The sequence below is a fragment of the Nematolebias whitei genome, chromosome 7 (assembly GCF_014905685.2).
Source record: "Nematolebias whitei isolate Nwh7 chromosome 7, NemWhi1, whole genome shotgun sequence".
In the NCBI taxonomy this organism is placed as follows: Eukaryota; Metazoa; Chordata; class Actinopteri; order Cyprinodontiformes; family Rivulidae; genus Nematolebias; species Nematolebias whitei.
The window spans coordinates 17,862,661-17,877,043 of record NC_056504.1 but is presented as its reverse complement, the minus strand read 5'-3'; the positions used below and the strand labels follow the sequence as shown (position 1 = coordinate 17,877,043).

General features: G+C 40.0%; 1 protein-coding gene across 1 annotated transcript in view; it reads left to right on the top strand.

Annotated features, from left to right (window-relative positions):
- Nucleotides 1–4,679: 4,679 nt before the first annotated feature.
- pdzrn3b (PDZ domain containing RING finger 3b) overlaps nucleotides 4,680–14,383 on the top strand; it is a gene marked incomplete in the record, with an annotated part of 166,845 nt that continues 157,141 nt past the window's right edge. Inside the window, 1 exon segment of the mRNA XM_037678672.1 lies at nucleotides 4,680–5,514. Within this exon segment, the coding sequence (XP_037534600.1) occupies nucleotides 4,801–5,514 (714 nt within the window).

The following is a 14,383-nucleotide window of genomic DNA, read 5'->3' as shown; positions in this document are numbered from 1 at the left end:
CACTGAAACCCACTGAGTGGCTTAAAGGATATTTATTTCTACAAAAGGCAGGTAGTTATAACTTTACTAGTTATGGGGCAAAGTTTTAAGCAAAAATACTGTACAATATGTAATGCTTCAGCGTACATGGTGAGGGTAATGCTCAGTTACCACATTAAACTCTATCTTAACATTTTGTAAACTGACCACATTATAACCATTATTGTGTTCATTTTGGTCAATTAGTTGTGGTGGCCATCTTGAACTGACAAATTTAAAGGTGCAGTCAATCATTTTTTCATCATCAGTTTCTACATTTATTGCAACTTCATTTTAATTCTTATTTTTCTATTAGTTGATATGGGTTAAAACATGTAGCTTTACTTTGTGAGAGCCCAACCATTTCAGAAATGATAGCTGCAAACTGCTCCATATTATAAACTTTAAATTGTGTCCAATTGTTGTCCTGCTAGATCATCATTTATATAAAAAAGTGTAAGTTATCCAGGTGAGTTAATAAAGGTAGAGGCATGAGAAGATTTATTTGAACCCTTTTTCAGGTTCATGACATTAACTTGAGGTGAAAAGATCCGAAAAGCTTGAAATATGTAAATAAACCTTTATATTATGAATTTGCTTTATGAGCTTTGATATTCTAGCAATACAAAAAAAACAAGAATGTGATTCCAATGTTCAGTGGTGGCTCCTGAGCAAAAATATTAGTGGGCAGACATTCATTTCCTGAATTACTGATTTTGCAAACTCTGTGTCATTTTCTGTGATAAAAAAATAGGATTTATGTTGTTTAAATATGTTATTTGTTCTTGTTGTTTTGTTATTTGTTTTTGTGCAACTTGTTGACTTTTGTCTTCGTCCCGTGCCGAGGTTTTGCCTCAGTAAGTGTGTCTTGTGTAAGAAATCATAGAAATGGACGCCTCCCACATCCACCCCCACCTGAAACGAGAACAACACAACACGTCTGACACATGAGAGCAGTGATAGACTGCTGAACACTCGTGCTCAAAATAGTTTGGATGCGTAGAAGATTTTGACTTTTATGAAAAAAACATAAAAGTGTAGAAATTTTGTCAGAAAAAGAGTTGTAAGCTCAGTCATCCAGGTAGATAATAATAAAAATGGTTAAATCGTGTCATCTGGACAAGTTACTTTAAGTGAGAAACATTTCATTCCCTATCCAGAGGACTTCATCAGTCTGAGGCCTACCAACTAGATCTGTCCCATATAGGTAGCAACTGCTGTGTTTCAAGCCAACATCCTGTTGGAATTTCAGAAGTAGGCTTAACACGTGCAAAACAATTAATCATCATGTACAACAATCAAATGTTTTAGGCCAGAAGGCCAACCTGTTACTCACAGAAACAGCCTGAGGACGACCGAGGCCACAGCGGTTCAGAAAAAGCTTGTAAGCTTGTAATTATGTTAGACAAGATCACTCGCTCAAATAAATGTTCCAAACAGGGATCTAACCCACAGTCCTGATTACAAGACCAGTGCCTGACCCACTAACCTGTCCCCCCCCACCCCCACCACACACACACACACACATTTGTCTTTCTATCTTTACGTGGACTTTGCATTGACTTCCATTCATTTTTTTAATTCATTTCTATAGCCTAACCCTGACCCAGTGGTGGGATGTAACCAAGTACAAGTACTTTGTTACTGTACTTAAGTACACTTTTCATGTATCTGTACTTTACTTAAATAGAGTTAAACATGGGTACTTTTTACTTTTACTCCACTACATTTTACATTAAGTATCAGTACTTTCTACTACACTACATTTCTATAATGCGTTGTGTTACAAGTTACATTCACGTTGCAACTTTTTTATTTGTTCGTTACTTTGAAAGTAACTAATGGCGAGAGGGGAGTTGGTCCATTGAATCACTGCAAAGTGGGCAGGTAACGTTAGACCCACTTTCAAGAAGAACTATATTCTAGTATATGTGTCACTGAGCAGTGCGCACCCGCAGCCGCTAACACACCCAAAATGGATTCAACCAAGGAAAGTCAGCCAGAAGATACAGTACGTGCCACCCATGGCCTTATTGAAAGACTTTTGAAAGTCTATTGAAAGACTATTCAGTACAGCAGGACAGATTCTCTCTCCAAAAATAACCAGACTAGATTTAAAAAAAACTTTGAAAACCAACTTCTTCTGAACTTGAACAAGAAATTCTTGCTGCAATATTAAAACGTTTCAGTCCATGGAATGTTAGGACAGGAGACAAGAGATGTCTCCAAATGTCTCAACACTCAGGTCCAAGTTTTAAAAATGGTGTCAGGAAGTTAAAATATCATTCACTATTGACCCATTACAAGGTTGAACAGACAGTATTTTAACTAGAGTTGATGACAAACTGGAGTTGAAATATCACTTGAAATGATCAGAGCCTGTTCCTTTGTTAGTTGTGTCTAATGCTCCTTTTGTTCAGGCAGACAGCTTTTACTTAAATGTGTTTACTGCAGTTAAAATGACACATTGGGTTTCCTTTGTGTTAAATAAAAACTTTCAAAGGTATAATCATTCCTTTCTTATTTTGATTAATGGCATTTGACTCTGCATGTCATCCCTGAAATTCTGATTCACAGAATCACAAGTCCAAGTGTGAACTGTGTCACAGAGTAAACACAATAAAAACATGTATTATCTGCAACATTGTTCATTAAAATGGAACAACACTATTAATGTATTACAGAAAATATACATACGGTAGGTACACTTAATGATATTGTAGACCATTGCATTAGGTAATACATTCAGCAAGTACTTTTACTTTTAATACTTTAAATATTTTTAAAAGCACTTATTTACTTTTACTTAAGTAAAAATGTTAATGTGGTACTTATACTTTTACTAGAGTACATTTTTGTCTGTTTATTTGTACTTTTACTCAAGTACAGTGTTTGAGTACTTTCTCCACCACTGCCCTGACCCTAATCCTAAACCTAACCCATCCTCAATTCACACTTTAGTCCTAAACCTAATCCCTAATCCACCAACGACACTTGAATTTTATGGGGACCAGGTTTTGGTCCTCACTAAGAGCAGTTGGTCTTCACAATGTAGTAAATTCATTCAACCTTTATTTAGACAGGTTAATACCATTGAGCCTCAGGGACACATTTACAAGAGAGACCTGATTTATTTAACAAAGAATGATGACAACAGTGGATAACAACGACAACAATAGACAGTCAGAGAATAGGCATACAAATTTGTTTCTCTTTTTTTTTTTTTTTCAAATCAAAACAAAATAGCAACCAAAAGGACAATCAAGAGGAATAGTAGCAAAAGAAAAAAACAAAAGAAAAAAACAGCTAGATTATAAGACGATTTTGACGTGTTATGTTCAAAATGATATGTTCAAAAATAGTCCTCACAAAGTAACATAAACACACACACACACACACACACAGTTAGTCTTTCTATCTTTACAGGGATTTTGCATTAACTTCCATTCATTTTCATCAATTCCAAGTGGAGCCCTGACTCTTACCCTAAACCCAACTTCTAACCCACTAGCAGCTTATAGGGCCTGGGCTTTGGGCCCTATAAGGAGCAGTTGGTCCTTCCAGTGTAGTAAGTTGGAAAAATGGGCCTTACAAAGTAACATAAACACAAACCAACACCAACAACCGATCTGCTTATATAAGATCGTCCCATGTTGGTGAAAATGTCCTGCTTTTTGTCCATCCTCCTCAGTTTTCTGTTCTGGTCCCCTCTGTCTGCTCCAAATGGATCTAACAGAATATCTCCACAACACAACAGGCTGGGCTGCAGCTATCCCTGTGTTTGAGCTCTCATCAGGTAAAGTGTCATATTATTGTGCTAAGACTGCCAAATGTGTCCACAGAACATTTGACGCCTCGTATGAAATTCAACTGGAGTTGGCTGTTTCAATCTCTGGACATGTTCCCATCCGCTTGACGAATGTGGGTCAGTAGTGCCCATAACAGTAAATAAGAAATAAAACTGAGAATAAGTATCTTAAAATCATTTGAAATTATGTTTAGAAGTATCAAAATAGTTGACAAACAAGACAATACACAGCAAGCTCAGTAAATCAATAAAGTGCATTGTTTCTTTGGAGGAACTACTTTGTGGGGCGAATTATTTTTTTAGGTGGGGCTGTGCTTTACCTGCCCCATGGACAGGCCGTCACTGCAAAGTGTAATGTGCGCGTTTTGCAGAAGAGTTACGGTAAATAAAGTTTGTCTACACTTTAGCTGAGTTGCCTTCATGGATTATCGGACGTTTGGTAACAAACCATTGAGGTTAGGTTTTAGGTGCGCTACGGTTAAATCTGAATAATAACAATAATAGTAATAATAAAATAAATAAAAGTATCTAAACCTAAAAAGCCTAAATAGATGTGCATAACTTGTCACAACTCTACACAAAGTCGTATTGGAGTTTTCAAACAGAAACATCTGCTGTAACCTTCAACTTTATCTGCTCTGAAAAGTTGAATATATGTTAAGTTAAATTTAAAGAACCAAGTTTCATCTTTATTTCACTCTTTTGGACTTCCGGTGAAGCAACAAGTGTGTTTCTGCCAAACGAGATAACTTTTTTCAGGTTCACATTAGTTTCAAAACTTTAGTGCTGAAGATTTCGAGGCGCACCCGAAGGCATCAAAAGTCTGTCTCAATTAGCTGAGTCGGGGCCGGAGAGGAGGCTGCAGTCGGTCTGTGGGAGCGCGCACTCCACCAATGACCAGCTGAACGCCCCTCTGCTCCCACACACATCTCCGGGGGTGGACTGGAGCCCACAAGTTTGACTTTCAGAGCACCATGGGATTTGAGCTGGACCGCTTCAAGGGGACCGTGGACCCGGACTTTAAATGCAACTTGTGCAACAAAGTCCTGGAGGAGCCGCTGACGACTCCGTGCGGGCACGTCTTCTGCTCGGGCTGCGTGCTGCCCTGGGTCGTCCAGCAGAGCAGCTGTCCTGTCAAATGCCAGCGCATCTCCGCCAAGGAGCTGAACCACGTCCTGCCGCTCAAGAACCTCATCCTGAAGCTGGACATCAAATGTGACAACCACGCGCGGGGCTGCGACGCGGTGGTGAAGCTGCAGCACCTGGCCGCGCACGCCGAGGTGTGCGCCTTCTCCCCGGCCAAGTGCCGCAACAAAGGCTGCGACGCGGTGCTCAGCCTGCGGGACGTGGACGCTCACATGCGGGACGCGTGCGACTTCAGGGCGGCGGGGGTCTGCGCGGGCGGCTGCGGGCTGCCGCTCACGCACCGCGAGCAGAAGCTGAAGAGCCACTGCTGCGTGCGCGCCCTGAAGGCGCACAACGGCGCGCTGCAGTGCAAGCTGCTCATCCTGGACCGGGAGTTCAAGAAGCACGCGATCCAAGCCAACAGGAGGGAGAAGGCGCTCCTCGCGCAGCTCTCCTCCGTGCACGGCGAGCTGCAGATGACCGCGCTCAAGTACCAGAAGAAGTTCACGCAGTACAGCGAGAGGATCGACTCCCTCACGCAAACCGTGGCCTCCTCCTGCCAGGTGAAACACAGAGAGCTTTTGCATACTTGAGTCCTTAAAGTAAGAAACGTGCACGCGCATGATGGTTTCTGGTTGCAGAGAAAAGTTCACCCCGACTCTTGGACTCCTGCAAACCCTTCACGACCCCTTTAATGGCCTGTAAAACGTGTCAGTCAGCAGGGAGCTGCTTTCAGGGTCCCTGTCGCTTTTATTGGACCTCCATGTTTCACTGGTTCTGTTTCTCTGCTCATCTCCAGAACTTTTCTCAGTGTTTGTGGAGCCAGTGTTCTGGGGGTGTAGAGAAGTTTTTTTCTCTCTTGGCTGTCTGCTGGGTGACATGGATGTCAGCTGTGCCTCAGGGGGGAGGGCCAAATATTTACTGCTCTATGTACACAACTCTGTTAACAAACCTCCTCACAACCTGCTTGTTTAGGTTTCCTGGCACTGAATGTTCATCCTGAGAGGCTGAGTTCAGTCAGGGTTTGAAGGGAGCTTCAGTGAGACCCTCGGTGTGCAGAGAGACACTGGAAAGCCTTTCTCCACCAGGAAAGTGAAAAAGTTCCAGCGAAAGCTTTTTGTTCAAATGTAGAAGTCTGAGAACCTCCCCGGTCACATCAACACCATCAAGTCTCCCAGGGATGCTTAAACCATGTGGAAACGTTATGAAGAGTTAATATCTTACCTGCTGTACATAGCTCTTTGAGCAACCTCAGTTTGGCGTTCGCTTCCAACAGGAAGTGATGACCTACCTGATGGTCTGAACCCAGCACAGACCATCACTATATACAAATATTTAGCTTGAATTCTCTGGTTATTTGCAAACAAGGCTGTAGCACATCCTGTTCATTCTGTCTGGGTGATGGTGTAAAAGAAACAAAAAAAAAAAAGAAAGCATGTTCAAATGATTTTTTCTAATTTGCCTGTTCGAACTAGTCTTCAAATATTAAATCTCTATTCTCTATTAACAAGATAAATTCATTTCCTCACTTAAAATGGCTGGAATGTCCCTTTAAATGAGTGTTTGATGACTGCACTGTTACACATCCAGATGTTTAGACTCATAAATTTCTACAAGAGGAAAAGTTTGAACAGACTGAGACAAAGTAGATGATTTTAGAACTTCATGTTCTTTTATTTTCCATCTTCTGTTAGATGTCTGCTAACGTTTGCTCAATGGTTTTATTGGTTCATGATGGACAAATGGGTTCCAGTAGACTGTTAAAGATGAAATCACTCCTGCTGGTAGAAACAAAGCTTGCTGGATCTGTAGAATAAAGTTTTCTAGTTCATTAGACAGCAACATGAAGTTACTCTGGTCAGAACAGCTGCAGAACATTCCCACTTCGGGCACACCTTTAAAAAAACAGGAATTGTTTTGGAAGTCCTACACGAAGGAGAGAGTCGTGCTGGAGTGAACTGTGCGTGATGTGGTTTTATTTTTAGAAAGTTTGTCTTTTTTCTGTCGAGCAGCTAAAAGGATCGTTCACTAAAACAGAACAGCTCATTTCAGCTGTTGTTCACGAAGGAAAACAGTTTGCAGTTTCCCATCAGATGTTCGCCTTGTGTTGTCAGAAACTTGTTCTCACCTCTAACGCGTCTCATTAACGGTCCATTGGGGATGATTTTTCCTCATCGTGGCAGGAAAAGCCCAGGTTCTGGCATGTGTGGCGGCTTCTTGAAGCCTAGTTAGCCAGCATTCACACTATCAGGACCTGTGACGACTAAATGGAGCGCAGCCGTTCCTGGGTGGTTCACAGAACAGAGGATGGGTCCGAGCAGGGTCTACAGCAGCTTTATGACATATTAGTTCATATTCTTTGGTGGTGTGACGTCATCAGCTGTGAATTTGTTTTCTCCGCTTCAGTAAAGAGATTGTAACTAAGATGTGGACCATCAAATGTATATTCACAGACCAAGTGCCTTCTCTCTTTGTTGGGAATTAAAGCACAGGTTCCCAGTTTACACAAGCTGCCATGTTAGATTTAGTAACATGAGGCTTTAAGTCTATACTCAGTGTTGCCACGTCTTTTCTTTAAAGCACAATGTAACGAATAGAGCTAGATATATTAGAAAATTGAATATTTGAACAGCAAGGTAAGAACTATGTGAACTTGCTTATTGCAGGTTATTATTATTGATTAAGTTGTTATTGATGCTTATTGCAGAAGAACTTGTTGACAAACAGATGAAATTAGTGAAAGCAGAAAGAATACATATTTGCTGAATTAGGTTTAAATGAGCACAAAAAATTGGAAATTAACTAAAAGCAAGCTGAAATTAGCAAAAAAAAAAAAAAAAGCTGAAAAGGCAGAAAGAAGCAGAAAGAACTAAAATGAACTCAAAAATGTGGACTTGGCTGAAAAAAACTAAAATTAGTATCAAATGGCTAAATAGTAGGTGAACCAGCAGAAAAAGCTGAAACTAGCAGAAATATATTGAAAGGAGCATAACAAGCTGAAATTAGCATAAAGAAGTTAATTAGGCTGAAAGTAGCAGAAATTACCATGAAAAACTTAAATTTATCTGAAAACAGATGAAATGAGTTAAATTGCTAAAAAAAAAAAAAAAAAAGGTAGAACCAGCTTAAAATTAGCAGAAGAAAGCAGAAGGAACATGTTTGTCCACTTAGGCTGAAAGAAGCAGAAATGCACACAAAAAGTAGAAATATCTGAACAAAAAAGGCTGAAATTAGCACAAAAACCCCCAAACTCCTGAAAAGTAGCTTAAACAGCAGAAAGAAGCTTAAATTACCAGAAGGAAGTGGAGAGAACACATTTTTGCTGAATTAGGCTGAAAAACATTGAAATGAGTGCAAACAATGTGGAATTAGCTGAAAAAGCTAAAATTAGCATAAAACAGTTAAATAGTGGCTGAAATAGAAAAAGCTGAAACTTTCAACAATAAGCAGAAAGGAGCATAACAAGCTGAAATTAGCTGAAAGGAGTTAGAAGAAGCACAAAAATATAGTTAGCAGAAAGAATCTGAAAGGATCACAAAACAGCTGAAAAATGCAGCTGAAAGTAGCTGAAAAAAGTTTAAACTTGCACAAGGAAGCAAAGAAGCTGAACCTGAACAAAATGTGAAAGGAGCAAAAAGAGGTTGTAAACAGATCTAAAGATATGAAGGATGTAAAATGAGCTCAATTCATTTTCTATGAGATTAAAAAAAATGACAGAAAAGGCTAAATATTTCAAAAAGCTAAAGTTGCACCAATACAAAAAGCCATAGCAGTCATAGCTGAACATTTTGATTTATGATTTGTTGAAATAGCTTAAAAATTGCAGGACAAGAATTGTGCCGAAAAACGTACGAAAGAAAGGCTCACAATAGTGTGAATGCTTCATAAGGGTTCACACAATTACCATGTGACACTAACGTTAGTATCACATGTTGCTGTAGATTCTCAGCCAGAACAAAGCAAATAAAAAAAATCATCTGTAATATCAATATTTGGATCGAGCTGCAAAACCCCACATGGCTGATGTACAAGTTGAATGAAGTGCGACCAGATAATTCAGACTGTGAATGATCATGAAAATCATATTCTTGTCTGATTTAGTACAGCATATGACCTGGCTCAGATTAGAACAGTTCCAGTTTGTCATTCAGACTGTGCAAATTTAGCCTCATCTGTTTAAATTATTTGTTGTTGCAAATCTTACACGTCATTTTGTTTGTATGTGTAATTATTTTAAACCGGCTCCATGTAAATCATATGCTCTTTATCTCTTTTGAGTAAGCCATAATGATTAAAATCTTGTTCGCTGTTCTTCATAGGTTTTTACTAGTGTAGTTGCTGTTTCTGATCAAAAGGCTTTGTGGAGAACAGCATTTGAAATCTACAGAAGCTCATTTCAGGCAAACTGCAAGCAAGCAAACAATAATCTAAGAGTTATTAGAAAGTCATCAACAGAGGAAACTGCAGATATAACGAGAAGAATGCCACTCTTGGTTGTGTTGGAAAGCTTTTTCCTACCTATCAAAACCTTCATGGGTCCTGTTGGACAGTGAGTGGGACTTTCTGCTGGGAACCAGCAGTATGCTGATGGATTTCAATAGTGAATGTTTTTGAGATGAGTGCTTTTCTGGGCTGGAACTGAACAGGGAATAAAGTAAACCTTAATGTTTTTGGAGCAAGATATTCAAGTGGACAGGAGTTATACTGTGACAAACATGGGTAATATTTTTATTTATTTATTCATTTATTTTGCTTGTCCAAGGCAGCACAGAGTGACAGATCCTGAGGAACGGAGGGAGCAATTTAATCCACGAGCAGTTGCAGTGGCAGAGCCAAGGGGTGGCCAATGGTGGCCTTGCCACCATAAAGGTGCTGGTCATAAAATTAGAATATCATGAATAAGCTGATTTATTTCAGTAATTCCATTCAAAAAGTGAAACTTGTATATTATATTCATTCATTACACACATATTGATAACTGACAACTAATGAAAACCCCAAATTCAGTATCTCAGAAAATTAGAATATTGTGAAAAGGTTCAATATTGAAGACACCTGGTGCCAAACTCTAATCAGCTAATTAACTCAAAACACATTCAAAGGCCTTTAAATGGTCTCTCTGTCTAGTTCTGGAGGCTACAAAATCATGGGGAAGACTGCTGACTTGACAGTTGACCAAAAGACAACCATTGACACCTTGCACACGGAGACAAAGACACAAAAGGCCATTGCAAAAGAGGCTGGCTGTTCACAGAGCTCTGTGTCCAAGCACATTAATAGAGAGGGGAAGGGAAGGAAATGATGTGGTAGAAAAAAAGTGTACCAGCAATAGGGATAACCACACCCTGGAGAGGATTGTGAAACAAAACCCATTCCAAAATGTGGGGGAGATTCACAAAGAGTGGACTGCAGCTGGAGTCAGTGCTTCAAGAACCACCACACACAGACGTATGCAAGACATGGGTTTCAGCTGTCGCACTCCTTGTTTCCAGCCACTCTTGAACAAGAGACAGTGTCAGAAGCGTCGCGCCTGGGACTGATGCCGAGTGGTCCAAAGTTGTTCTCTGATGTAAGTAAATGTTGCATTTCCTTTGGAAATCAAAGTCCCAGAGTTTGGAGGAAAAGAAGAGAGGAACAGAATCCACGTTACTTGAGGTCCAGTGTCAAGTTTCCACAGTCAGTGATGGTTTGGGGTGCCATGTCATCTGCTGGTGTTGGTCCACTGTGTTTTCCAAGGTCCAAGGTCAACGCAGCCGTCTACCAGGAAGTTTTAGAGCATTTCTTGCTGCTGACCAACTTTATGGAGATGTAGATTTCATTTTCCAACAGGACTTGGCACCTGCACAAACTGTCAAAGCTACCAGTACCAAAGCTACCAGTACCTGGTTTAAGGACCATGGTATCCCTGTTCTTAATTGGCCAGCAAACTCGCCTGACATAACCCAATAGAAAATCTATGGGGTATTGTGAAGAGGAATATGTGATACACCAGACCCAACAAATCAGAAGAGCTGAAGGCCACTATCAGAGCAGCCTGAGCTCTCACAACACCTGAGCAGTGCTACAGACTGATCAACTCCATGCCACGTCACATTGCTGCAGTAATCCAGGTGAAAGGAGCCCCAACTAAGTATTGAGTGCTGTACATGCTCATACTTTTCATCTTCATACTTTTCATGTTCATTCTGTTCAGTTGGCCAGCATTTCTAAAAATCCTTTTTTTATTGGTGTTAAGTAACATTCTAATTTTATGAGATACTGAATTTGGTGTTTTCATTAGTTGTCAGTTATAATCATCAACATTAAAATAAATAAACATTTGAAATATATCAGTCTGTGTGTAATGAATGAATATAATATACAAGTTTCACTTTTTGAATGGAATTACTGAAATAAATCAACTTTTCATGATATTCTAATTTTATGACCATCACCTGTATATTAATCTTCGGCCACCCTCATCATTTAAGTAACCTATATTTTTAATCAAGTCAAGTCAAGTCAAGTCATCTTTATTTGTAGAGCACAATTTAAAACAGATAAACTGTTATCAAGTCACAAACTTTAAAGCATAGTTTCCTCAACTGATTGGGGTGGCCAGTTTACACACGTGGTGGAGGCCATCTTGGATTTTGACATGACAACCTTATTTTCGATAGGAACCTTCCTTACGCCTGGATGCAGCCACACACCAAAATGGAAGTTACTATTTCTCAAGTTATTAAGCTCACAAGACAGACAGTGTATTTCCATTTCCCCTCTTTGCTCAGCAGTGGGGGACAATAAATGTCCGTATAAATGTACAGCGCAAGTAGAGATTTGTTGTGACGCATCAGACTTTCAAATCTCCATTAAAGAGTGCATCCAGGCTCAGTATTGTACCCAGAGTTGGATGGGTGTCTGACTTAAATGTGTTTGTGAGACTCTGTTGCCTCTTGGCTTTGTGCATGTGACGGATGATTTGAATGTCTTTTTAATAAGCAGTCAGTGAGACTGTGAGGGAGCTCAACATGACCGGAGTGTGTGGACTGGTGTTTCCTGTAATACAACCTAATACTAAACGTCTTCAGAGAGCCGGAAAGAGCAATAAAAGAAAACAAAGTGTGCTCTGATCTTTTTTCTCCGTCTTCCTTCAGTGCTGCTAGAAGTGTTGTCACACTTTAGATGTGCTCTGAGCGATTAGAGGATGTTAAAACAATTAAACTTCCAACTTGTTTTACTTCCATAGAAGTCGATCGGTGTAAACCTACAGGCTCTTTCTTGTTGGGTTTATTAATTATTGCCAGCCATCAAAAGGTGTGAGGCGGGCAAAAATGTCTTAGCTTGTGTTTGTGAGTGAGGTTTTTTTTGTCTGTTAGCACAATGTTTCATGAATTCTGAATAAATGTTATTGAAACTTTGACAAAGTAATATGTGGGTGAACTAAGACAATATTTGTGCTAAAAACTTTTGCATTAATTGTTGGTGTCAACCCTCTCCATCTGTTAGCAAAATATCTCATGAACCACTGAACAAATGTTATTGGAAGTTTTAAAAATGTAATGATTGGATGTGCCTCTAATTAACTTTTGGAGTCAACCCCATTCAAGTTGTTGCCTCAGCTAATTGACCTTAGCTTACAACAATGACTATTGCTCCGTCACTTTTACAAATATTGAGATGCGTGGGTTTTCTCCAGGTACTCCAGTTTCCTCCCACAGACCAAAAACATACACTGATTGGTAACTCCAAATTGTCTCTAGGTGAGAGAGAGAGTGAATGGTTGTTTGTCTCGTTTGTCTCTGTGTCCCTGTGATGGATTTGGACCTGTCCAGGGTGTCCCCCGCCTCTCGCACAGAGACTGCTGGACATGGACACCAGTGACCCGAAAAGGAAGAAGCGGGTAAAGATAATGGATGGATAGAGTTAAAAGTTGGTGTGGTGGTAGCTGAGAGTTACCCTAAACACATGCTTCAAGTGCCCTTCACAAGATGTGACCAAAACAACTACAACTACACCTTTTCATAATAAGGTGGTTTTAAAGCTCTGACGAAGCTTCATGCTTCAGTTAATGTTGGGCCTTTACCTGACTGCAGGTTTTTCTTTAGACCTTCTCCGTTTATAAAACTTTAAATCTCTTTGAAATCTTTCATGCAGGCTTAAATGCTCTGGTATATAAGGTTACTGAGTTTCTGCCGGTTGCTCGCATGCCAGGACTTTGTAAATCAATATGTTCCTTTTCTGTTCTGCATGACAGTACCATCACTATATTTAGACACGCCACGCCACGGGCTGTACAAAAGAAAGGCGGCTTGATGGAGGACAGACTTGGAAAGTGTGACACATGCTGGGGTGCCAAATGGCCAGCAGACTAAAGTTTCATGACTTTCCTCTTGTCAGTTACAGACTGCTTTGTTCTTCCTACCTCGAACATGGTTCATCGTGTGTTTACCCTCACATGATGTCTGCATTATCATGTTTTACATTTTTGGTGGTAAGGACTTTTTATTTTATCACCTTGCGCTTAAGTCGACACAGCTCTCGAAAAGATTCTTTTCATTTCTAAGAGATTAGAACTTGGTAAGATTGTTAGCAGATGTGGGGAAAACAAAGCAGTGTAATTACTCAGAGTTTGTATTTATTAGTGTCATAAAAGCACCATTTATATCACTTATTTGAGGGTTGTTGATGATGTGGTGTACGTCGGTGGATACGTCCAGCCTGTGTTGCCTTTATTCGTCTCGTTCAGCATCTTGTGAAGCCCAACTGACATCTTGTTGACAGTATTATCTGTTATCACCATCATCTGGAAGCATGTGTTCCTAATGGTGCCATGACATTGTGCAGGAGTGCACATTCCACCGTGGCCTGACATGCACATGCTGGTCTGTGAGGGCACTGTACATGCCAATAATATCTGATTTTAAATTTAGCCACTCTGTGTCGCAGCATGCTGGAGTGGCAGCTGATATTATGTAGGCTCATTGCTCTCCTCTAAATCCTGCTTGAAAAAACAGATTAAGGGCTGAGTGTGCATGTTTCCAAGAGGTTTGCATGTCATGTTGCCTCTAAGTAAGAGGTCCGCTGGCGTATTAATTTACATAGGACAACAAATAGTGAGAGTGTGTGAGCTGCAGGCTCTGCTTCGACGGAGGCATTTCTGGTTTTTGAGCTGGCTCAGCTCAGGCGAGGGGTCGTAAGGGTTAAAGACTTTCAGAAGCTTTTAACAGCATCGTGATCATTTATAAAATAAAGATTTAAATTCTCAATATGTCTTTGCTTGCATATTGTTTGAGATCAGGGCCATCCAGTTTTTCATTATTAAGCTATAATTATGAAAATTACAAGAAATAAAGGCTTGAAATATTTCACCCTGTGTAATGAATCTATGAAATATGAACTTCCGTCCATCCATCCATCCATCCATCCATCCATCCATCCATCCATCCATCC